This window comes from Marmota monax, unplaced genomic scaffold (assembly GCF_021218885.2).
Source record: "Marmota monax isolate L192 unplaced genomic scaffold, Marmota_monax_Labrador192_F-V1.1 WCK01_AAM20220418_F8-fsc00001, whole genome shotgun sequence".
In the NCBI taxonomy this organism is placed as follows: domain Eukaryota; kingdom Metazoa; phylum Chordata; class Mammalia; order Rodentia; family Sciuridae; genus Marmota; species Marmota monax.
This window is the reverse complement of record NW_026693777.1, coordinates 42,000,663-42,027,471: the sequence shown is the minus strand read 5'-3', so window position 1 is coordinate 42,027,471 and position 26,809 is coordinate 42,000,663. Positions and strand designations below refer to the sequence as shown.

At 37.5% G+C, this 26,809-nt stretch overlaps 1 protein-coding gene across 7 annotated transcripts in view; it reads left to right on the top strand.

The window, feature by feature from the left end:
- Nucleotides 1–26,809, top strand: part of Fsip1 (fibrous sheath interacting protein 1) — a 202,877-nt gene that overhangs the window by 64,341 nt on the left and 111,727 nt on the right. For all 7 annotated transcript variants that reach the window (XM_046461048.1, XM_058584676.1, XM_058584678.1 and 4 more), the window contains one exon: nucleotides 13,079–13,216. In XM_046461048.1, coding sequence (XP_046317004.1) covers nucleotides 13,079–13,216 — 138 coding nt within the window. The remainder of the gene's footprint in view (nucleotides 1–13,078; nucleotides 13,217–26,809) is intronic.

The following is a 26,809-nucleotide window of genomic DNA, read 5'->3' as shown; positions in this document are numbered from 1 at the left end:
AACAACGAGAATAGAGCCACAACTACAGGTTTGTCATACTCCGCATTTTTATATCTAAGTTCATCAGGGATATTGGTCTGTAGTTTTCTATCCTTGATGCGTCCTTATCGGGACACCAATGTATGAGTGTGATACTGGCTTCATAGAATGAATTTGGAAGTGTTCCATCCTTTTCTATTTAATGAAATGTTTGAGGAGTATTGGCATTAGTTCTTTAAAGGTCTGGTAGAATTCAGCTGAGAATCTTCTGGTCTGGGGATTTTCTTTATTGGAAGGCTTTTTATTGCTGCTTCTATATCATTTCAAGTTATTGGTCTGCTTAGGTTTTGTGTGAATCCTTGATTCAATTCGGCAGATCAAATGAACACATTTCTTCTAGATTTTCCAATTTATTGGAGTATAAGTTTTCAAAATAGTAACTAATAACCTGATGGATTTCTGTGATGTCTGTGGTGATTTCTCCTTTTTCATCTCTAATTGTATTAATTTGGGTCTTTTTTTCTGATATTATTTCATTGAATAGATTGATTATTCCTTTGGTTTGTAACTCTACGCCTTCCTTTATTCTAATAATTCTTTTGTTCTTTTGATGTTATCCCATAATTCTTGGATGTTCTGCTCATGGTTTCTTACCATCTTTACTGTGTGGTCAACTTTGTTTTCATGATTGTATATTTTGTCTTCATTATCTGATGTTTTGTCTTCCAAGTGATCTAGTCTGTTGGTGATGCTTTCTATTGAGTTTTTGTTTTGGATTATTGTTTCCTTCATTTCCAGGATTTCTGACTTTTTTTTCCCCCCAGAATCTCTATCTCTGTCTTGAAGTAGCCTTTTGCCTCCTGTATTTGCTTATGTAGTTCTCTATTGAAATGATCTTTTGCTGCCTGTATTTGCTCTCTTATATCATCCTTTGATTCATAGAACATTTTAATTATGTACATCCTGAACTTCTTCTCTGTAATTTCTTCTGCTGTGCTGGCCATGGATTCTAATAATGCCGTATCTTGGTTTGTTCGGGGCACTTTCTTCCCTTGTTTTCTCATGTTGTTCATGTGTCTTCTCATATAGCACTGCGGATCCAAGGTGTTACAGTTTTTCCCTATAGGCTTATAGTGTCCCTGCAGGGGTCGAATAACTCTCCTTTAAGGGGGCGAACAATGTTAACAGATCCCAATACAAACAATATAGAGCCTTAAACCAAATAACTGCTGTTAAGACATTTATGGTTTTGTCAGAATATACAGAAATGGTGAATTCAATTATTATCTACAATATAAACAGTAGGTTTGCAAAAAGGTCTACAGTTTCTGATAGTGGACAAAGAGAGAACTGGAGGTGGGGTGTCGGATGAGATGTTAAGGAGGTAGAAGGTGAGGATATAGAGTTATTAGATCTTAGGAAGTGTGAAAGAGGAGTCTAAAGAAGTTGGCTTGTAGCAGGAGAAAAGAGAGAAAGTGATTTGAGGGAGACAAGTAAGTGGGAAGACAATAAGACAGTACAAAAAACAATCATAAAAATTAAGAAAAATAAAAAATGTAAAAATAAAAAAGAATATACAACACAACTGCAATATACTATTCAGACATCCCAGACCTCAGTAGACTAATTCATGAAAAGTACTTGGTTTCACAAGTGTTGGGGATGTGAGGGTGGGAGAAGAGAGAGAAAAGAGAAAAAAAAATTTGAAGGAAAATTAATGGATAGTTTTTGTTGGAGTTCAGTATCTTTCCTGCTTCCCCTTTCATCCAGTAGGTGGGTTTGTCTGTTATTTGCTGGTATCTGCATCCTTAGGATGGTCAAGGTTATTAGGGTGGGAGGGTTGGTCTTGGGGGTGGAGCTTCTGGAGGTGAGGTATAGCACTTGCTGTTCCTTGTTGGGAGACTGCTCCCCAAGGATCTCCTTTGAGGTTTGCTCTTGTAATGTGGGTGGCTGGTCCTATCTCCTTATATCACTTGTAGATCTCACAATTCCTGATCTCTAATTTAGTCTCTAATTTAGTCTCACTCACCCCCTCCCTTTCTACTTCCCAATTAGGAATCTCTCTCTCTGGAGGTCTTGTGGGTTGTGCTCTGTGTCTTGCACAACTGCTACGGATAGCTGTTTTGTATCAAGCAGATCAGGTCTAGGCTTTGCGAGCTATGGACTGGCTACATGGCTCCAAGCACTGTGTTGGGTTAGTGCCTGTTGGGGAGAGCAGGGAGTTCTGCTTAGAAATTAGAAGTGATTCTGTTTGGTTTGCCTATAAATGTGATCTGACCTTTTTCTCTTGAGGTTTTAAAAAAAATTCTATTTTTGTTCTGTATGTTAGGCATTTTAATTATAATATGTTGCAGAGAGTTTCTTTTTTGATCTTTTGTATTTGGGGTTCTGAATGCCTCCTGTAACTGGATGTCCATCTCATTCTGATGGTTTGGAAAATTTTCTGTTATTATTCCATGAAGAGGTTATCCATCCCATTATCCTGCATCTCACAATCCTCCTCAATTCCAATGATTCTTAAATTTGCTCTCTTAATGTTGTTCCAGAATGCTTATATATTCTAATCATTGTTATTTATATTCTTTAATATCATCTGAATGTTTAAGGCTGGTCCCTTTGACTTCAAGCTCTGAGATCCTGTCTTCAGCATATCTATGTATTAGAGACACTTTCAACTGAGCATGTTATTTGGTTTATTGTGTCTTTTATTTGCAAGATTTCTGTTTGATTCTTTTTTTAAATATTTCTAACTCCTTAATGAATTTCTCATTCTTAGCCTGTACTGACTTCCTTAATTCATTCAGTTGTTTTTCTGTGTTCTCTTGGAATTCATTGATCATTTTTTATAATCATTCTTTTGAATTTTTTATCTGATATTTTATTTACTTCAGGATCTTTGGGGTTAGTTGCTGGTGTATTATGAACTTAGGAAGTATCATATTACCTTGTTTTTCATATTTCTTGTATTTCTGTGTTGGGTTTTATGCATCTGTTAGGAGGAATTTCTCTTCTATTCTTATGTGTGGGCCTTTTTAGGACATAGTTTTCAAGTGCCAAAGTACCCTAGGATGATCTATATTGAGACCTCCCCTCATAGCTGTGGTATACATAGCCTTTGTGTTCAGTTCTCTCTGTTTTTGCTGTAGCAGTCAATGTCCATGAGTGGGAACCTTGAGGGTCCACCCCTAACTGTTTCTACTTGAGGCCTGCCATTAGTTTATTTTTTCCCCTCTTTTATTCTTTATATTAAAATATAGCTGAATATGAGTGTTGTTAATTTGTGTGTGGAACAAGGTAAGCTGTCTCTTGGCTGAGTATAGTTTAGCAGCAGAGACTCTACTGTGAGAACTTGTAGTGTTCTTGTGGCTTCCCAGCATCTCACAGAATAAGGGGAAACAAACAATAGCCACAACCAATGCAAATAATATACAACATCAAAATAAATGCCTGGTTCCTCTATGAAATCTACAATGTTAATTATTATAAAACCTGGAAATAATGGGGTTAGTAATGCCCAACAGCAAAAACAATAAGTAACCATAAAGTAGATCTGGCATTAAAGTCAACAAGAGGTGTCAAGTACGTCATACACAGCAGTAATAATTGCAAGAGTATGAATGGTGGGAGTAAATGTTATATAAACCAGTTTGTTCTAAAAGATGATAAAAATATTGTTAATCAAGAGAAAAGAAAATGTGATAGGGAGATAGAAAAGAGTTTACAATTTCAAAGGTGAACAGAGAAAATGCAAAAGAGACATAGCAGGCAATGGTTAAGGAAGGAGGAGAAAAAATAGAAATAAAGGGAGAAAAAAGGGGATAATGATAATTTTGACTGTTGGCAGGAGGAGGAAATAGGGGTAGAGAAAGAAACAAATGAAACAAAATAAAAGAAAATCAAATTATGCAAACCCCAAACCCTAACCCCCAAAGACAAGGCAAGAAAAGATAACTACATTAAAAAAATTGCTAAAAATGAGAAAAAAGAGTCAGGCATTGTGATACATTCCTATAATCCCAGTGACTCTAGAGGCTGAGGCAGGAGGATTGCAAATTCAAAACCAGCCTCAGCAACTTAGAGAGCTAAGAAACTTACTGAGACTGTGTCTTAAAATAAAAAATAACAAAAGGGCTGGGGATGTGGTTAAGCACCCTGGGTTCAACTCCTAGTACCTCCCCCCAAAAATGAGAAAAAAGAAATAAATATGTGTGTGTGTGTGTGTGTGTATATATATATATATATATATATATATATATATATATATATATATATATGAAATAAATAAATATGTGTTTGTATATGTCCACAAACCAATCAACAAAGCAAGAACACACACACACACACACACTCACACACACACACAGAGCAAAAGATTCTTAATGAAAAATGTAGGAATTGTCTCTACTGAGGTAGTCAAAATAAAATGAATGGATGGTCACTGCCTATGCCCAACTGCTTTTCTTTCCATTTCTTCTTGGACTATTAGAGAAGGGGGAGGAGCATGGAAGGGCTGGGGTTATAACCCCTTCCTCTTTTTGTATTGTTCAGAGAGCTGCTATTTGAAATGGCCTAAGACTGATGCTGGTTGAACTATTTCTCAGGTTCCCTTCTCACCAGTATATGTTAGGATGGAATGGGACATACTGTTAGTTGAAATATTGTCTACACACACTAGCTTGATGTACTTCCAGGAGGAGGCTGCTGCATAGTTATACAGGATGAGTTCCAGTGGCTGGGACTTAGGTCTAATCAGGCCTTAGGGACTTTGTTGGGTGATATCTGCTTTGGAGAGATCAACACACTCCTATGACCTATCAGTTGCTGATCTCTGTCAAGAGTCTGGATCTCAGAAGCCTCCAAATAGTGCTTCTTGTGGGGCAGGGGAGCCAATCCTTCACAGACTCTGTTGCCCATGAATATAGACTTTCTAGGTTTAGTCCCTGAGTGTATTCACAATTGCCTGTTCAGATTTCCAACCCATTTCAGCTGGTCAAGTGAGCTGCCAGACTCAAAGGAAAAGTGAGTTGGGCTCCCCTTCGCTTTTTTGACATGAATCCCTTTGGGTATAATCTTCTCTGTGCTGGTTTCACTCATATTCTGCTGGGTACACCCTAGACTACATAGTAGACACTTGCTAGGTTAGTCTGGCAGTGTTCGCTGTTATCTCTTGGGTTCCATAGCAGTGAGTTGCAGCATGGCCACCTAAGAGGGCTGCTGCCTCAGCTCTCTGAGGCTGGTTGAGAAACAGAGAACTTTTCAGACCAGCTCATAGTATAGCTAAGTTCAGGATGCTTTTCTGATCTCTTTTTTTTTTTCACACCAAATTTCTCCACTGTGTTTCTCTTTGTTATCCCTTCCCTTTGTAGTGAACCAGCGAAGCCACACCAGTGGGTTCCAGTGTACTTGTTCTTCTTTGTTCAGTGTATCCAAATTTCTGAGCCTCTAAGATAATCTGACTGACCAGTATTTTAGTGAAATTCCCTCTTTCATCCGCCTCACTGAGAAGCAGTACTCTTGCTGCTTGATTCCTAAACATGGGGCAACTAGAAATTCAACCTTCTTCTAATCCACCACTTTGAATCTCCCTCCGATGATACTTTTGAGATGAATGTGTTTCTTCTCTGCATAATTACCTCAAATATTCTTTACAAAACTGGTAGAAGGTGTAGAATACAGAGAGTAGCAATGCTTTGGAAAATAATTTTTTCCCTCTCCTCCTCTATTTCACTACTTCATGTAGTTTGGGATTGGGTGGTAGTCTGAAGTGGAAAAATGTCCCATCTTTTGTTACCCACTGTCCCTCTACCAGCTTTGTATAGGTTTCACCAAATCATGTTTTGTACAATCACAGATTGAAATATCAGCAACCTGTAGGTAATAAATCTGATTTATGGTGTGTCCTTTCTCCCAGTTGAAACTACCTTAGGAGAAAGTAACAGAGTCATGATATTCCAAAGAAACAGTCTGTTGGCTAGTAGAACCTTTGTAGAGCCATCTCTGCTTTCTTAGGTTGTGTTTTTAAGGGTCAGGCCCCATGGCTTATGACCTTGAGACAGCAGGAATGGTGGTATGTTCCCACCACTAGTATCTGGATTGGGTTAAGAGTTCATGGAAAACAGAGAGAATTGGAATCTTTATCCCAAATATACCACAAAACTTTTACTTCAGGTCCTTGGCCCATGAGTTATGCTAGTTTATTTATGTTACTAGATTCCATTTTTCAAAAGGAGAAAGTCAAGATAGGGTGATAAAATTGTTAAGAGATACTCTTTGTTCTTTTCATGTTTCAGCTGATTTGTTGTTGTTTGCCGCAGTCTGGCTGGGCACAAATGCTGCAGTCTGGCTGGGCACACAATCACGAGCCACCACACAGCTTACCCCATGTTGCTTAGTGGAAGGACTCGTGGAAATAGGACATTTTGCAGTGACATTGCATGTATGTGACCTTGCCCATTTGTTGATTGGGTTATTTTTTTGTTGTTGTTTAACTTTTTGAGTTGCTGTTTGAATCTACAAGCTGTGTGGAACACCCTAATCCGCCCTGGTCCTTGAGCAAGGTCACCTTCCCGGTTTAGGATAATCGGGTTTAGGGCGTTCCAGGTTTAAGATTATTCCTGCTGGGAATAGGGCGTATCCTGCTGCCTGAGTTCCCCTTGAGTTCTCACGGGATTCACACAGTATTTTTTGGGAGACAGAAGCCCAGTGGGAGTGGATTTGGGCAGAGAACGTGGATTTCCCCAGAACGTGATTGTAGACGGCTGGTGTGAGTTTGGGAATAAAGAGTTGCTGTTTGAATCTACAAGCTGTGTGGTGGCTCGTGATTGTGTGCCCAGCCAGACTGCGGCATTTGTGCCCAGCCAGACTGTGGCAGTTGTTGTTAGATTTCAAGGATAGCTGAGATTTCAAAGTTAAAAAATGGTCTTAAAGATAGAAAATGTCTGTTTCATGGCTGTCAAATATTATTCTTGAAAGAGAGACTGAGATTTAGAGATTTGTTCAGCCATTAGAACTTTAAATAAAGCATGAATATTGTCAGATTCCATCATTATTATCTATATCACATTTTCAGAGTCCACATTTATGGTTCAGATAAAATATTTAAAAAATAATGAAAGGGAAAATCAGTAAACTGATTTTGTTGTTACATACTGAGATTATGTATTTTTATGTGACGCCACATGTATTTACAAAGAGAAAATTGTATTTTGGGATTCCCATTGGATGAAGAAATAGAAATGTAACATTATAGTTGTTGAAGAGTAGTAATTGATGCTTCTTGTATGAAAAAAAGAAAATCTTTTGAGCTTTAGTTCAATTTCCTCTTGGCATTTCCTCATTTCTAACTAAAACCAAATTACACATTGAATTTTTAAGGCAGAAATGCTAACAAGGGAAATTATCTTATGGATATTATTTTTGTGTTGGAATACTTTTGGAATAAATATACTGAAACTACCTTGGATAAGCCCTGTGTATCTATCTAGTTGATGAATGGGCTCCAATTTATTGCGGAACCCAAATATTCATACTGTATATCCACCTCATTTTTATTTATTTATTTTTAATTTTTTTATTAGTTGTTGATGGACCTTTATTTATTTATTTATATGTGGTGCTGAGAATCAAACCCAGTGCCTCAAACATGGTAAGCAAACACTCTAGCCCTCATTTTTATTTTTTAACCCTTCTGAAAACCATTTACTCATCACTATTTTTTCTTCATGCTCTTTCAGCATTTATTTTAAGTGGAATATAGATTTCTGTTTTTAAACAATTCATCAAATAGTAATCAAGTGCTTGTTGAATGCAAGAAAATGTAGGGAGCTTAAACATAAGTCAGGAAAATATAGTACTTTGGACTACAAAAGCCTTACTTGAAGGTTTGACTCTACCATTTACTAGTTCTGTGAACTTGGGCATTAATTAGAATGTCTTTAAACCTTAGTTTCCTCATTTATAAAATGATGATAAGAGGGTTCTTGTGAAGAGTAACTGGATTAATATACATGTGTTATATATGTAATTTATATATGCATATATATAAAATAGCACAATATTTGAGACAGAATTCAATTGATTAAATTAATATTGTTATAATAAGTGATATAAAGAACTTGTTTCCTTATGGGAGATATTAAATACACATAGGATACTGTGGTATAAGACAATGTAGGTAAGTGGTGTAGAAGATTGCAAGTAAAGTGGTTTGGTGGTTCAGAGGAGTGAGAACATCCATAATGAATATCAAGAAAGTCTGTTTTTGTAAGAGAGGGACTGGGCTAGGAAGAGGACCTAGAGCAGGAAGGAGAAGACGTCAGAGACACAGAAGATTGCCTTCATACACTAAGAGGATGAAGATTAGTGGCCCATAGGAGGCTAAAACCCACAAAGTGTTCACAAACATTTTTAGTCTACATTTAAAAATTAGGCAAATTCACATAAAAATCTAAATTTCTAGTTTCTCTTGAAAAAGAAGAAAATATAGCAACATTAGATGTGAATCCTTAGTTGGCAACTACTGTACTAGATTCAATTGAGCAGGAACTATGGCTTTTTATGGGGCACAGATTCTCTACTTTTTTTTTTCTCTGATTACTAGCCCTCTACCATTGAGATATATCACCAGCTCTTTTTGTTTTTATTTTGAGACAGGGTCTCACTAAGTTACTGAGGCTGACCTCTAACTTGTGATCCTCTTGCCTCAGCCTCCCAAGTCTGTGGGATTATAGGCATTTGCTATTGCACCGGCTCAGATTCTTTACTTTGCAGCAGTATTCATCATTTGATACTGAGTTGTCAAGAAAACAGTTTACTTAACAAGTTGAAACCCACAGACTTTCTGTCTATGGTAACTATGTGTTGATAAATTGGTGGACACGAAACCTAAGATGATGAACATAGCTAAGTCAGAATAACTTGAGGGACTCTAGAAATATGGCTCAGAGATTAAGGAAGTGTTGGTTATTGTGAAAGAAGCAGATAAAAAGTCTCCTTTTCCTTATGAACTTTCTTATTATGATGTTTTCATATAGATGGTCCTGCCTGGTCCTTAACTTTTATGGCAGTATTTTAAAAGCTGCATTTGGCTGTTACATATCTTATTTCCTTTGTTGAAAACAAAGCACATGACCACATTCAAAGGAAAGAATGGTATATTACTGTTATTGCTGTAATGCTAATAATATCATGTGGTTGTAGTTTTTACATCCTGCTTTTTATTTTTATTTCATCTTAGCAAAAGAGAACTAATTGAAGCGTTTTTTCCTTAAGATCTGTGGTTAACTGTGCATACCTTTCTGTATCCATTTCTTAACTCTCCAACAAATCAGTTCTTTCTATGTCTTGTAAATCCCACCATAGACTTGAGTGATGTTCATGATTTAGTTTTTATTATTTGTAGATAAATTAGATTTTACCTTTCTCCAGAAAAATATAAGATACAGGAGTTATGTAAGCATTCAGTTTCTTAAATCTTTAGCAACTGGATTCAATGATAAATTCTATTCCATTTGGCTCTTATCAAGAAGTGTAGTTTATTCATCTCTTAGATAATCAGCCTTACTAAATCTAGGATTCCAGCTCATGGTTAGTTTTTTTTTTTTTCCCTAGTTGGAGGATAGTCTTCAGAAATGGGTCTCATTGATAAAAGGAATTTCTTAAACCAATGAATATAATTGAATATAAAAGTTCTCCTTAATTTGATTTATTTTCTTGTTCTTAGTATACTAATACCATTTTACACAATTTGGTGAGACCAACAAGAAGTTAATACACATTTGATTGAAGAAAATTGGAGTCGTATTTATCTCTTTTCTTGCCAAGGTGCTATTGTTGGAAGCAACAATTAACTTTTTTTGGTCTCTTCCTGTCTCAACATTAGCTCAAATAGAGTAAATATAGACAATTGTTTGACATGTAATCCCGAAAAACATTATTTTGCTGACTCCAAGGATTTGCACAGTTCTAATAATGGCCACAGAGTCCATTTAACTGCATATTTACTTAATACAGTGATTATAGGAATTTTTCAATGTGCTGGTCACAAGTACAGAACTCTTACTGACCAAACTCATTCTCCCAAGCTACAGAAGCATGCCACAGGAGTATGAGTTTTGAATTGAGGAATGAACAGGAAGTTACTTTAGAGGTCTTTGTTGCCAACCTGTCAAACATTCTCAGTTAAATCTTGGAATGGCTCTTGCACCTATATTTTACAGATTTTTTTTGAAGTTTACATTTTTTTTTTTGTTAAGACTCTGATGCAGTCAAGGTGTCTTTAACTTTATAACTGTTTCCCAAAATGATAAAAACAATCTTGAAAGATTTCCTCCCTACTTTGGTATGGCCAGGCAAATGACCCATCAAATCAGAGGAGATAGTAGAATGCTGCTAGTCTGAAAATGCAGAACAGGCTGGCTTTATCCAGGCAGGTTTGTGATCCTTAATATATGCTTTATTTGCATATCAGATAACTTAGGAAGCTATGAGTAATTTCCTCTGTATTTGACTTTTGAAAATGAGTTTATTTAACTTCAAAGACCCCTGTTGGCTCAGTCAACACCACGGATATTTTTCTAAGGATGAACTCAGAATCTTTTGGCAATCAATTAGTCAAGTCAACAAATATCAATTTTCCTCAGGGATAATTCTCTTCTTCTGGCTCCTTTAGATATTCTGTGCTTATCAGGGAGAGCTTTTGCTGAATTCTCCATAAAATCATTTCCCAGCATCCGTGACTACATTTTCTTGCTTCCTCTTGGCCTCTGCTTTCATTACATGATTTTCTTCAAATATTACAACTTAATCCTCTCCTTTGCTGTGCAGAAGCCTTTTAATTTAATGCCATCCCTCTTATTGATTTTTGGTTTTATTTCTTGTGCTTTAGGAATCTTATTAAGGAAGTTGTTTCTTGGGCTGGCATATTGGAGTGTTGAGCCTACATTTTTTTCCCCTAGCAATTGCAAAGTTTTTAGTCTAATTCCTAGGTATTGTCTACTTTGAGTTGACTGTTGTGCAGGGTAAGAGATAGGGGTACATATAGATTTCCAGTTTTCCCAGCACCATTTGTTAAAAAGGCTACCTTTTCTCCAAAATATTCTTGATAATAATTCAGTCTCTGGATGCTTATACAGATTTAGAGCTCAGAAGTGAGACCTGAAACAAAATGTAATTCTTAAAATCGGTATATTATTTTAATAGTTTGCTCATTAGGATTTTATTCAGTTGAATTTCATTGACATTCATAATCAAATATTAGTTGTGATCAATGTTCTGAGAACCAAAATTACACTTTATTGGCAAGAACTTACATAGCTTCAGAATGTTTGCATTGAGGTACAGAGTACCTCAATGAGTACCTGAAGAGTAGGGTCAGTCATGTCATCATGTCACTGTCTAGGCAATGACAATGTGGTATGTGCAATAAAGGAACATGGGGCATGTCTAAGAGAATAATTTGTCGTATCTGGATATGCCAGGTAATACTTTATAGTGTAAATATTCTGGAGCTAGGCTCAAAATAGGTAGGAGTCTCCACAAGGAGTTGGAAGATGGAGGCATGGAGTGGCAGAGAACTACAAGTAGTGAATATGCCTGGAATTTTGAGTCTGAGATCCAAACAGTGGGAGCTAAAACTGAAGAATCTTATAGGCAGGGCCCAGACTTTGAACACTTTATGCCTTGTTCCATGGCTTTTCTGCAAAGGATGAAGTAAATGGGGCAACTGGTAGCACTGAGACCAGTTAAGAGGCTCAAGCAGTCACGTTAAGTCATTGATTCTCAAATTTTAAGTAGTTGTACTTTAGGTCATTAGTACTTCACTTTTACCTTTTGAATCAGAATCTCTCGCATGGTGGCTGGGCTTTTGCACATTTTCAAGGCTCTGCGGATGATTTTGAAGCATGCTAGAGTTTGAAAATTACCAATGAATGATGAGGTCTGAGCTAAGGCAGTGAGAAAAAAAATGAAGTGCCTTTGTTATAGAGATGCTAGAAATTAGAATAGTGAGCATTCTTGATGACCAACTGTGTGTAAGGAATGGGGGAGCAGTAGGATTCTGGCTTGAGTAACTTCAAAACTGTCATTTATACTAATTTTCTTTGTGGCAACACAGAATAGAAGTTCTATGGGAGAGAAGAGAGGAAATTTAGTTTTAGATATAGAATCAACTTACTGCCCCCAATACCCATTTTTATCACTTAGAAAAAGCATCAACTTTCGGCAAATGTAATTCTGTCAATATCAATATTTACTGGTATCAGTGAAGTACTTTCATTATATAATGCTTATTCTTTTCAAAGGACATAGCTCACATTTATCACACTTAAATTTGTTTCATGTCTATTATGTGATGAATTTTAGACTAGATCTCATTATTATTGTAATTTAAGTTGATGAAACTGAGGTTTAGAAAAGTTAATTCATTTCTGTGAGATCAGGAACAAAATAGTCAAGATTCAAACTTCTGAAGTTACCAAGCCCTGTTTTCTTCCATTTACTATATACCTGGCTGTAATAATACAGATGGCCAGGTTTAAAATTTATTATTTACTTATGATGAATTTGAAGTTTGTCCAAGATCTCAAGCTGATAATTATTAGAAGGCACCAGAATCCAGGTCCCAACCTGGCCATGGCTCTTTGCATTGTATCTTTCTGCTTTTCAGGTAATTGCAGAAGTTGAGTTTATTTTCCTACTTGTTTTATGTGTGGTTGGACTGTTACTCTTTCAAACAGGAATATTTTAAAGAATTAATAGGTGTGGTTTTGAAGGGAAGGAATTTTGTAAAAAAGCACAACTGGCTGGGTACAGGGGCAGACACTTGAAATCACAGTGGCTGGGGAGGATGAAACAGGAGAATCTAGAGTTCAAAGCCAGCCTCAGCAACTTAGTGAGGCCCTAAGCAACTTAGTAAGACCTTGTTTCTAAATAAAATATAAAAAGGGCCGGAGATCTAGCTCAATGGTTAAGCACCTCTGGGTTCAACCCCTTGTACAAATAAAAAGCACAACTGACCCTTAAGGCTCAGTTGCTTAGGAGGAGGGGTCTGTGACAGCTGTGCATTACCAACCTGTGAATTATTTTATATTTTTTAAAATAGGAACATGACCTTCATGATGAAAAAAATACAGAAATAACTCCAGGAGAAAGAGTCCTGCAGAAAAACAAAGAGGAACGGGATCAGCAAAATCGACTGAGAGAGATAGATGAAAAGCTGAGAAAGATCAAGGAAAATGTGGTAAGTCTTTTTTATTTAAAGTTTAATTGTAACCAGTGTTTGTACTAAAAAGTGTTTCAGTTTCCTTAGAACTGTATTTTTTCTATTTTTGTTTTGTTTGTTGTTTTCTTTTTTAAATTGGTGTCCTTTGACTGTTTTATGACCATTCTTATGTGCTAAATCAGACGTTAATTTGTCAGTAAGAATTTAAGTAAAAGGTAAATATATGATTTGTAGGACTTAAAATGGTATTATACTTAAGCAGTTTATATAACATTATAAAACTGTCAAATACTTCCTCAATAATGGTCCATAATCCAGATATTCTGTCCAATTAGTGATACAAATATTTTATGAAAAAATTTGATTGTTCTTCATAAAACCATTCTTATATATTGAACTTACAGCTTAAACAGTCCCATTTTGTTCATAACTAATACTATATTAATAATTAATTTTAATACATTCAAAATCATTTTGATAATACTGCATGTTTTTCTTACTCACAATTTAAAGATGATGATGAAAGTTTGTTTTTTTGAAGATGTATGATAAGTATTTAATTCTTTTTGTTAAATATTGACAAAAAGAAATAGTTCTAAATTAAACTATAATTTTATAGCTGTGATTTTATGCAGAATATTTAAATGAATTAAACATTTTAAACAGACCAGATAACAGTTCCTCACCAGATACCAAATCTCTTGGCACCTTGATCTTAGACTTCCCAGTTTCTAGAACTGTAAGAAATAAATTTTCGCTGTTCATAAGCCATCAAACTGTTGGTATTATGTAATAGAAGTCCAAAGGACTAAGGCACTGACCATTTATTACTAGCCTTGAACATGTATCTGTTCTTTTTTACTGTGTCTCTACCATTATTTAGTTTTTGTTTCAAAATGTGAGTCCTTTAAGAACCATTATATATTATTCCTGTGTAATATGAAGTTTGGCAACACTTAAAGGAATTTCATAAATAGTGGGATTTGGTTGTTCATTGTCTGTTATGTAGAAGTAATATAAATAGAAGTAAAGGAACTCAAGTTTTCTAGTTTCATCTTTTATACTGAACTTCCATATAGTCTCTAATTAAAACATGAAGCTAGAAAAAAATTACACCAGCCTCTTCAATGTTTTCCATAATTATCTTTAATTTTAGGAGGATTTTTTTAGAATTAAACTCTTATGGGGGAAAATTTAAGTTGAGAATTTCTTTAATTTTATATTTGTTTTAATTCTGTTAAATTCAGGTGAAATTAATTTGTTATATTTGTTAAATATAGTATATGAGCCCACTTTTGTAAAACCATTTGTGTATTAAGATTTATATGCTTAAGAGAGATGGCTGGGCCCCCTGCACCGGCAAGGTAGAGGGAACTGTGACCACGCACAGAGCAGGCCCAGTGGCCTGCTGAGGGGCAGAACCGACCCCCACCCCCCGCGCCTGCCAGGTAGGTGGAACTGTGACCACGGACAGAAAAGGCCCAGTGGCCCGCGGTGGGACAGAGCTTCCAATCACTCCTGCAAGGTAGGCGGGCCTGCGACCCACTGGCAGAAGAGGAGCAGCGACCTGCTGAGAGGCAGAGCTGCCCCCTCCCCCTGCACCGGCAAGGTAGAGGGAACTGTGACCACGCACAGAGCAGGCCCAGCGGCCTGCTGAGGGGCAGAGCCACCCCCCACCCCCCACGCCTGCCAGGTGACCAACAACAGAAAAGGCCCAGTGGCCCGCGGTGGGACAGAGCTTCCAATCACTCCTGCAAGGTAGGCGGGCCTACGACCCACCGGCAGAATAGGAGCAGCGTCCTGCTGAGAGGCTGAGCCGCCCCCTCCCCCTGCGCCGGCAAAGTAGAGGGAACTGTGACCACGCACAGAGCAGGCCCAGCGGCCTGCTGAGGGGCAGAGCTGCCCCCCACCACCCGCGCCTCCCAGGTAGGTGGAACTGTGACCACGGACAGAAAAGGCCCAGGGGCCCGCGGCGGGACAGAGCTTCCAATCACTCCTGCAAGGTAGGCGGGCCTGCGACCCACCGGCAGAAGAGGAGCAGCGGCCTGCTGAGAGGCTGAGCCGCCCCCTCCCTCTGCGCCGGCAAGGTAGAGGGAACTGTGACCACGCACAGAGCAGGCCCAGCGGCCTGCTGAGGGGCAGAGCCGCCCCCCACCCCCCGCGCCTCCCAGGTAGGTGGAACGGTGACCACCGAGAGAAAAGGCCCAGTGGCCCGCGGTGGGACAGAGCTTCCAATCACTCCTGCAAGGTAGGTGGGCCTGCGACCCACCGGCAGAAGAGGAGCAGCGGCCTGCTGAGAGGCTGAGCCGCCCCCTCCCCCTGCGCCGGCAAGGTAGAGGGAACTGTGACCACGCACAGAGCAGGCCCAGCGGCCTGCTGAGGGGCAGAGCCGCCCCCCACCCCCCGCGCCTCCCAGGTAGGTGGAACGGTGACCACCGACAGAAAAGGCCCAGTGGCCCGCGGCGCGACAGAGCTTCCAATCACTCCTGCAAGGTAGGCGGGCCTGCGACCCACCGGCAGAAGAGGAGCAGCGGCCTGCTGAGAGGCTGAGCCGCCCCCTCCCCCTGCGCCGGCAAAGTAGAGGGAACTGTGACCATGCATGGAGCAGGCCCAGCGGCCTGCTGAGGGGCAGAGCCGCCTCACACCCCCCGCGTCTGCCAGGTAGGGGAACTGTGACCACCGACAGAAAAGGCCCAGTGGCCCGCGGCGGGACAGAGCTTCCAATCACTCCTGCAAGGTAGGCGGGCCTGCAACCCACCGGCAGAAGAGGAGCAGCGACCTGCTGAGAGGCAGAGCCGCCCCCTCCCCCCAGCGCCTGCAAGGTAGACGGAACTGTGACCACCATCAGAGCAGGCCAGACCTGCAACCAAGAGACAGAACAGGCCCAGTGGCCTGAGGAAGGGTAGAGCCGCTCCCCCCCCCCCGCGCCTGCAAGGTAGGCGCACCTGCGACGCATTGGCAGTACAGCCCCAGAGGCCTGCAGAGGGGCAGTGCCGCTGCCTGCGCCTGCAGAGTAGACAGAACTGTGACCACCGACAGAACAAGCCTAGCGGCCCGCAGAGGGACAGAGCCGCCGCCCGCGCCTGCGAGGGAGACTTTGCAACTATACAAGACCAATATAAATATATAAGGGGAAAATTCAATAGCACAACAGTTTCACCAAGTAGAAAGGAACGCGAACAGTATGAAGAGACAAGGAAAGAAAGGACCACAAGCATTGCAGGTCAACTCAACGTTAGAAGAGGTAACAGCTGCAGCAGATGGAATGTCAGATAAAGAATTCAGGATATACATGCTTCAGATGATCTGGAGTCTCAAGGAAGACATCAGACAGCAAAATCAGACAATGAAAGATCACTTCAACAATGAATTACATAAACAAATCCAAGAAGCAAAAGATCAACTATACAGGGAAATAGAGGTTATAAAAAACAAACAAACAGAAATCCTAGAAATGCAGGAAGCAATAAGCCAACTTAAAAACTCAATTGAGAATACTACCAGCAGAGTAGAACACTTAGAAGACAGAACATCAGACAATGAAGATAAAGTATTTCAACTTGAAAAGAACATAGACAGCTCAGCAAGACTGTTAAGAAACCATGAGCAGAACATCCAAGAAATATGGGATAACATCAAGAGACCAAATTTAAGAGTCATTGGGATACAGGAAGGGACAGAGTTTCAAACCAAAGGAATGAGCAATCTATTCAATGAAATAATACGAGAAAACTTCCCAGACTTGAAGAATGAGACAGAACCCCAAATCCTAGAAGCCTACAGGACGCCGAATGTGCAAAATCATAAGAGACCCACACCTAGACACATTATAATGAAGATGCCCAACATACAGAATAAGGAGAGAATTTTAAAAGCTACAAGAGAAAGGAAGCAGATCACATTTAGGGGTAAGCCAATCAGGATAACAGCTGATCTTTCAACACAGACTCTGAAAGCTAGAAGATCCTGGAATAACATATTTCAAACACTGAAAGAAAATGGGTTCCAACCAAGAATTGTGTTTCCAGCGAAATTAAGCTTCAGGATGGAAGATGAAATTAAAACCTTCCACGATAAACAAAAGTTAAAAGAATTTGCAGCTAGAAAACCATCTCTTCAAAACATCCTTGGCAAAACATTACAGGAAGAGGAAATGGAAAATAACAATGAAAACCAACAGTGGGAGGTAGGACACTAAAGGGGGGAAAATAATCAAAGAGGAAAACAAACCATGTTTAGTAACATAAATAAACAAATATGGCTGGAAGAACAACCCATATCTCAATAATAACCCTAAATGTTAATGGCTTAAACTCACCAATCAAGAGACACAGGCTAGTAGAATGGATCACAAAACAAGACCCAACAATATGCTGCCTACAGGAGACGCATTTGATAGGAAAAGACATACATAGGCTGAAGGTGAAAGGTTGGGAAAAATCATATCACTCATATGGACTTCGGAAACAAGCAGGAGTATCCATACTCATATCAAATAAAATAGATTTCAAGCCAAAGTTAATCAAAAGGGATAAAGAGGGACACTACATACTGCTTAAGGGAACCATACACCAACAAGACATAACAATCATAAATATATATGCCCCAAACAATGGTGCAGCTATGTTCATCAAACAAACTCTTCTCAAGTTCAAGAGTCTAATAGACCACCATACAATAATCATGGGAGACTTCAACACACCTCTATCACCACTGGACAGATCTTCCAAACAAAAGTTGAATAAGGAAACTATAGAACTCAATAACACAATTAATAACCTAGACTTAATTGACATATATAGAATATACCACCCAACATCAAGCAGTTACACTTTTTTCTCAGCAGCACATGGATCCTTCTCAAAAATAGATCATATATTATGTCACAGGGAAACTCTTAGACAATATAAAGGAGTAGAGATAATACCATGCATCCTATCTGATCATAATGGAATGGAACTGAAAATCAATGATAAAAGAAGGAAGGGAAAAGAATACATCACTTGGAGAATGAACAATAGGTTACTGAATGATCAATGGGTTATAGAAGACATCAAGGAAGAAATTAAAAAATTCTTAGAGATTAATGAAAACACAGACACAACATATCGGAATCTATGGGACACATTGAAAGCAGTTCTAAGAGGAAAATTCATTGCTTGGAGTTCATTCCTTAAAAAAAGAAAAAACCAACAAATAAATGATCTCATACTTCATCTCAAAACCCTAGAAAAAGAAGAGCAAAACAACAGCAAAAGAAGTAGAAGGCAAGAAATAATGAAAATCAGAGCTGAAATTAATGAAATCGAAACAAAAGAAACAATTGAAAAAATTGACAAAACTAAAAGTTGGTTCTTTGAAAAAATAAACAAAATCGACAGACCCTTAGCCATGCTAGCGAAGAGAAGAAGAGAGAGAACTCAAATTACTAGCATACGGGATGAAAAAGGCAATATCACAACAGACACTTCAGAAATACAGAAGATAATCAAAAATTATTTTGAATCCTTATACTCCAATAAATTAGAAGATAGTGAAGGCATAGATAAATTTCTTAAGTCATATGATCTGCCCAGATTGAGTCAGGAGGATATAGACAACCTAAACAGACCAATATCAATTGAGGAAATAGAAGAAACCATAAAAAGACTACCAACTAAGAAAAGCCCAGGACCGGATGGGTATACAGCAGAGTTTTACAAAACCTTTAAAGAGGAACTAATACCAATACTTTTCAAGCTACTTCGGGAAATAGAAAAAGAGGGAGAACTTCCAAATTCATTCTACGAGGCCAACATCACCCTGATACCTAAACCAGACAAAGACACTTCAAAGAAAGAAAACTACAGACCAATATCTCTAATGAACCTAGATGCAAAAATCCTCAATAAAATTCTGGCCACTCGGATACAAAAACTTATCAAAAAAATTGTGCACCATGATCAAGTAGGATTCATCCCTGGGATGCAAGGCTGGTTCAATATAAGGAAATCAATAAATGTTATTCACCACATCAATAGACTTAAAAATAAGAATCATATGATCATCTCGATAGATGCGGAAAAAGCATTCGACAAAGTACAGCATCCCTTTATGTTCAAAACTCTAGAAAAACTAGGGATAACAGGAACATTCCTCAATATTGTAAAAGCAATCTATGCTAAGCCTCAGGCTAGCATCATTCTGAATGGAGAAAAATTGAAGGCATTCCCTCTAAAATCTGGAACAAGACAGGGATGCCCTCTCTCACCACTTCTGTTCAACATAGTTCTCGAAACACTGGCCAGAGCAATTAGACAGACGAAAGAAATTAAAGGCATCAAAATAGGAAAAGAAGAACTTAAATTATCACTATTTGCGGATGACATGATTCTATACCTAGCAGACCCAAAAGGGTCTACAAAGAAACTATTAGAGCTAATAAATGAATTCAGCAAAGTGGCAGGATATAAAATCAACACGCATAAATCAAAGGCATTCCTGTATATCAGCGACAAATCCTCTGAAATGGAAATGAGGACAACCACTCCATTCACAATATCTTCAAAAAAAATAAAATACTTGGGAATAAACCTAACAAAAGAGGTGAAAGACTTATACAATGAAAACTACAGAACCCTAAAGAGAGAAATAGAAGAAGATCTTAGAAGATGGAAAAATATACCCTGTTCATGGATAGGCAGAACTAACATCATCAAAATGGCGATATTACCAAAAGTTCTCTATAGGTTTAATGCAATGCCAATCAAAATCCCAACGGCATTTCTTGTAGAAATAGAGAAAGCAATCATGAAATTCATATGGAAAAACAAAAGACCCAGAATAGCAAAAACAATGCTAAGCAGGAAGTGTGAATCAGGCGGTATAGCGATACCAGACTTCAAACTATACTACAGAGCAATAGTAACAAAAACAGCATGGTACTGGTACCAAAACAGGCGGGTGGACCAATGGTACAGAATAGAGGACACAGAAACCAATCCACAAAACTACAACTACCTTATATTTGATAAAGGGGCTAAAAGCATGCAATGGAGGAAGGATAGCATCTTCAACAAATGGTGCTGGGAAAACTGGAAATCCATATGCAACAAAATGAAACTGAATCCCTTTCTCTCGCCATGCACAAAAGTGAATTCAAAATGGATCAAGGAGCTTGATATCAAATCAGAGACACGCCGTCTGATAGAAGAAAAAGTTGGCTACGATCTACATACTGTGGGGTCGGGCTCCAAATTCCTCAATAGGACACCCATAGCACAAAAGTTAATAACTAGAATCAACAAATGGGACTTACTCAAACTAAAAAGTTTTTTCTCAGCAAAAGATACAATAAGAGAGGTAAATAGAGAGCCTACATCCTGGGAACAAATCTTTACTCCTCACACTTCAGATAGAGCCCTAATATCCAGAGTATACAAAGAACTCAAAAAATTAGACAATAAGAGAACAAACAACCCAATCAACAAATGGGCCAAGGACCTGAACAGACACTTCTCAGAGGAGGACATACAATCAATCAACAAGTACATGAAAAAATGCTCACCATCTCTAGCAGTCAGAGAAATGCAAATCAAAACCACCCTAAGATACCATCTCACTCCAGTTAGATTGGCAGCCATTATGAAGTCAAACAACAACAAGTGCTGGAGAGGATGTGGGGAAAAGGGTACACTTGTACATTGCTGGTGGGACTGCAAATTGGTGCAGCCAATTTGGAAAGCAGTATGGAGATTTCTTGGAAAGCTGGGAATGGAGCCACCATTTGACCCAGCTATTCCCCTTCTCGGTCTATTCCCTAAAGACCTAAAAAGAGCATGCTACAGGGACACTGCTACATCGATGTTCATAGCAGCACAATTCACAATAGCTAGACTGTGGAACCAACCTAGATGCCCTTCAATGGATGAATGGATAAAAAAAATGTGGCATTTATACACAATGGAGTATTACTCTGCATTAAAAAATGACAAAATCATAGAATTTACAGGGAAATGGATGGCATTAGAGCAGATTATGCTAAGTGAAGCTAGCCAATCCCTAAAAAACAAATGCCAAATGTCTTCTTTGATATAAGGAGAGTAACTAAGAACAGAGTAGGGTCGAAGAGCATGAGAAGAAGATTAACATTAAACAGGGATGAGAGGTGGGAGGGAAAGGGAGAGAGAAGGGAAAATGCATGGAAATGGAAGGAGACCCTCAGAGTTATACAAAAGTACATACAAGAGGTAGTGAGGGGAAGGGGAAAAATAATATAAGGGGGACAAACGAATGTCAGTAGAGGGAGCAGAGAAGAGGGGAGGGGAGGGGAGGGGAGGGGAGGGGAGGGGGGATAGTAGAGGATAGGAAAGGCAGCAGAATACAACAGACACTAGTATGGCAATATGTAAATCAATGGATGTGTAACTGATGTGATTCTGCAATCTGTATATGGGGTAAAAATGGGAGCTCATAACCCACTTGAATCAAATTGTGAAATATGATGTATCAAGAACTATGTAATGTTTTGAACAGCCAACAATAAAAAATTAAAAAAAAAAAAAAAAAAAAAAAGAGAGATGGCTGGAATGAATTAAGTTTACCAGATACTAATATTAGTTATTTCTGGTAGCTAGATTTTTTTTTGTATTAGAGATTGAACACAGGAATGCTTTACCACTGAGCTACATCTCCAGGCCTTTTTATTTTTATTTTTGGAGATAGGGTCTCACTATGTTGTTTAGCCTGGCCTTGAACTCATGATCCTCCTGCTTCAGCCTCCTGAGTTGCTGGGATTATGGGTGTGTGTCATTATGCCCAGCTGGTTGCTGGACTTTTGAGTGATTTTTTATACTTTGTACCTTCATAAAATGCTTTTTTCTTCTTCAGTGAACACATTAGATTATTTTTTACATGGAAAGAAAAGGGTGGTGGTTATCTAAGTGGAAAAGAATGATATATAAGTAGAGAAGAACAATTATTGAATATATATATTATATATATTATATACATATATGAGATTAAAAGGTGGTAGATTTGTTGTGACCAATGATATTCATGAGCAAATGTTTGGCTCTCCTATATAAATTTTAATTTCATAATTTTGTGTTTTATAGTAAACACTGTCAGAGGTTGTTTTCATGTTTTAATTGCTTAGTATTTCATAACAGTTTATGGATTCATATTGTGTACTACATGATCTTTTTCAAATTCTTTAAAATTCAATATACCTCATGGACATCTGGTACTTTTTAGATTGGGAAACTAGAGACCTGAGTCATTGTTTCAATTTTATCAGTACCCTGCTCTGTGACCTTGAATGAATAATTTTGTCTCTTAGAGACTTGGTTTTTATACTTTCAAATAAAGAGAGTTGAGCTAGATGACCTCTGTTGTTTTACCTGTGATTCTTGCTTTTGAGAAGTGATATTATAGTATAGTACCTAAGGCTCAGTTTGTATGCTACTTAAATGTTTGGTATTAATTAATCTTCCATTGAAAGTTACTTTTGGAAGTATAGTAACACTTTTTAGGAAAATGTGAGATTGTCTTTTACATATAAAAATTAGTCTACTGCTTACCAACCAGAGAATATGGTTTCTGAATGCCAACTTCTAAAAATGGCTTATTATGCAGTTTTATCTTATTCTCACTCCTGCATGGAACATCCTTTCAGGATCATAGGTTTTGGAGAAAAAAGGTGATGTGTGGCTGCTGAATTGATGACTCAAGGATCAAATTCATATTCAGTGTTAGGTATGGAAAAGAATGAACTAAGGGTAATATAGGAGCCCTGAATGCCTGATCCCAGGGTTGATTTGTCAGTAAAGGATGGAAAAAATGTCTTAATTCTGTTTCGGATAGTAGGCTGTGGCTGCTGATGCTCATTTGTCTTGGTCAAGATTTGTTGAGGAAATAGGATCCAATTTATTCTGTAAGTGGTGGTAATATTGTTAATATCAATAGATTTAGCTATTAGAAGCTAAGGAAAGTAGACACAATGAATTGAAGTTGAAGCTTCCAAACTTCATATGAAATTGCATAGGGATAGGGGTGCTCTGCAAAGTGGCTGTGTAAGACAAGTCTTTATAAACTCTCAATTATTTATCACACAAATATCAAATGATCTCAGGTATCTATAAATCCTGATTTTTCTATTAAGCTCAAAGAGTTGCTTTCCATTGTTTTGGGTATTCTATAGGCTTCTCTACCCTTTCTCTACTAGAAATCCAGTTTTCTAAACCCACTCTGCTTTACATTACTCCCCTGAGTTATAGTCCTTTTATATAAGCTTCTATACACATGGGGCATAGTGGACCCAAACTGTTTGGGTTTTAATCTCAACTCTGCATTTAATAGCTTTCAACCTTAGTCAGATCACCTGATTTCTCTATGCTTCAGTTTCCTCATCTATGAAATGAGGATAATTATAATTAATACTTATATCTTAAGGCTTTTATAAAGATTCAATTTATACACATACACAGTACTTAGAATAGGCCTCCTAGAACATTTTAAGTGCTATTTACATATTATTTTTGTTATTATTAGCATTATTAATATGAGCCCATCAAATATTAATAATATTAATAATTAATATTATTAACCATTGATATTAATAATATCAATTATTGATATTAATTATAATATAATATCAATTATTAATATTATTATTAATATTTGATAGGCTCATGGAATATCATGAGCCTATCAAAAGAATACATAAACTTGTTTCTAGGATAAGAAGGAAGAGGAAATGGTACAGAGGGTGAAATTGAAGATGGTAGGATAATCCCTAGACAAGACCTAAAATGTCCTTTTTCTAACTCAGGATGAAAGAAAGGAAGGGTAGGTCAAGAAAGGCAATTGAGAGATGAAGAGGAAGTAAAAAGTTACTCTGTAAGTTATAGAGCAAGTTATTTGATCAGGGTGAGAGGGTAATATAGAGTAGGAAAGGATTTCAATAGACCTTTCGATGATGAGAACAATGCAATGATAAAAAATTAAAATAACCCAGGTGAGGTTGGAGCTACTTAGCCATATTTGAAAGATTCTCTTGACAGCCCTTAGTAGTCCTCTAAAATGGAGATAATGGGTGATGAGTTGAGGCAGGGATTTGGAGAGATTTGGCATTGCAATGGAAGATCAAGAGAGCAAGGGAGGGCCGGGTTGTGGCTTAGTGGTAGAGCGCTTGCCAAGCATGCATGAGGCACTGGGTTCGATCTGGCACCACATTAAAAAAAATAAACAAAATAAAGGTATTGTATGATATGTATGATATGTATGATAGTATGTTAAAAAGAAAGAACCATAAGACAATGATTAGTGTGATTTCATTTTTATAAGCAAAAGTCATAGAAAAATCTTAGAACATGATACCAATTGCTTAATTATGATTACCTAACAATGATGGGAATGGGGATGGGTGGAGAGGTAAAGAAAGGAAATTCACTTTTTATATACACATTATTTAAATGGAACAATATGTTGAGATTATGGGTGATTTTACATTATCCTGGTGTTTTTCTGTATTTCTTGACTTTCTGAAATATACATAGATTGCATTTGTAGACAGAAAAAAATTAATGTTTATAAATATGGTAAATATTAATGCATACAAAATATCACTATTATCTCAATAAGTAGACTTTAAATATTTAGAAAATCAGAGGGAATTATCACAAGGAATATTATTCAACCTTACTAGCAATTAAATTCATATTTGAACAAACTTTACGCACTATGTACACTTGTCAGCCCAGCACAAACAACAATATGATATAATTATGTGAGGTGCTAATGGTGTGAATGTGGGGCAATAATATTTGAACTTTATTGGTAGCTTTTAAAATAGGTTATATTTCCCCTTGAAAAACAATTAACAAATATAATGGGGCTATCATTTTATTTGTATGTTCACTGATATAATTTTACTTTCAGAAATATTTTCAAAAAAATAACACCCAAGGAAAACCAAGTCAAACAATATAGGAAACTACTTAAATGCTCTCAAATGAAGGAATTCCAAATCAACTTGCAGGATACTAACCCAATTAGTACTGTGGTAGGATGATAAAAATGACAAGTACAAAGACTTTGTCAATGTAGTACTTTTAATTGGACAAACATGATACAAAACATAAAAATAAAATTTTTATAGTTTACCAATTACAAATATGTAATCTCTCTCTCTCACACATACATCCACATTCACCCGAAAGGGAAATAGAATATATGTTAATGACTTACCTTGATTAATTATTTTTCCCTTTCTTTTCCCTAAAGAATAGGGGATTCATAATTGAGGATATTTTATAGTTTCCCTGTTTTATGTAGAGATGTTTTAACTCATTAATGTAATGATGAACTTCTTCAGTAATTTAAATAAATAGTAACAATAATTCATGTTTTGTCTTATTTTCCTGGAGTATTGAATGTTCCACTATGATAATAAGGATTTTTTTTAAAGAACATTTTTAATTTCTAGGGCAAGGTAAAAATGCCTTTAATGAAGATATATGGTAATTATGCTTTTCACAAATCAATATGATTTAATTTTAGATTTGCATTTCCAAAGAAGAATCAGTAATCTGATTTTATGTCATTGAACCTTTTATGAGAATAGTTCTCTAAGATGGTTTGTTAGTAATGTTAGGAAAAGCTTTCCATGGTTCTAATAATTCTAAATGCATTGACCACACTTGTTAGGTCTTTATTGTGTCTCCTTTTTATTCTCAGATTGAACTTCATTCATTATTTTCAATTTGAAGTGTCTACTATTTCTTTCTACATTCTTTCCCTTTTTGGTTTCCTGGAAACCTCTGAGCTTGGCCTTGTTTGGTGAACTGCATTATTATTGCATCAGAATGTTTAGCACCCTAAGCTCTGTTGCTGAGCATTGATGATAAGAATGTGGTTCACAAAGAATGGTAAATCCTTGTGTTCTTATTCTTTATTTTGACATGCTCTTGTCATTTAACCTGGTACAAGAGTATATGGACCCCAGTCTGTAGGGGATTTCTTCTGGATGAAGGGTCTACCTTCCATTGTTAAGCATGCTATAGAATCAGAATTTTAGAATGTGAGAGCTGAAGGGGCTTTAGTGGTCACGTGGGCCAGTTCTATGAATTAGAAACAAAGATATTGAATAGTTAAATGATTTTTTAAAAACCTCACAAATATTAATAGTAGACTTGAGTCATTCCTTAGTTCTGATACCTTAACCTGAACTTTTAAATAAATCTGACCTCTCTAAAAACAGAACTTTGTAAATCAGCCATTTTTTAGCTCAGATTTGTGGCCACCAAAAATGTAGGTTTCATTTTAAAACCTTTAAGCTACTATCAACCAGATGTACATTGTTTTCAAAAGTTAGCATACCTCCAGACAAACCTGACCTGCTAGTGGTTAAATAGGAAGACTGACTAGTGTGCTTTGATAGTTTTTTTTAAAAGAGAGAGAGAGAGAGAGAGAGAGAGAGAGAGAGAGAGAGAGAGAAAGAGAGAATCTTTTAATATTTATTTATTTTAGTTCTCGGCGGACACAACATCTTGGTTTGTATGTGGTGTTGAGGATCGAACCCGGGCCGCACTCATGCCAGGCGAGTGCCATACCGCTTGAGCCACATCCCCA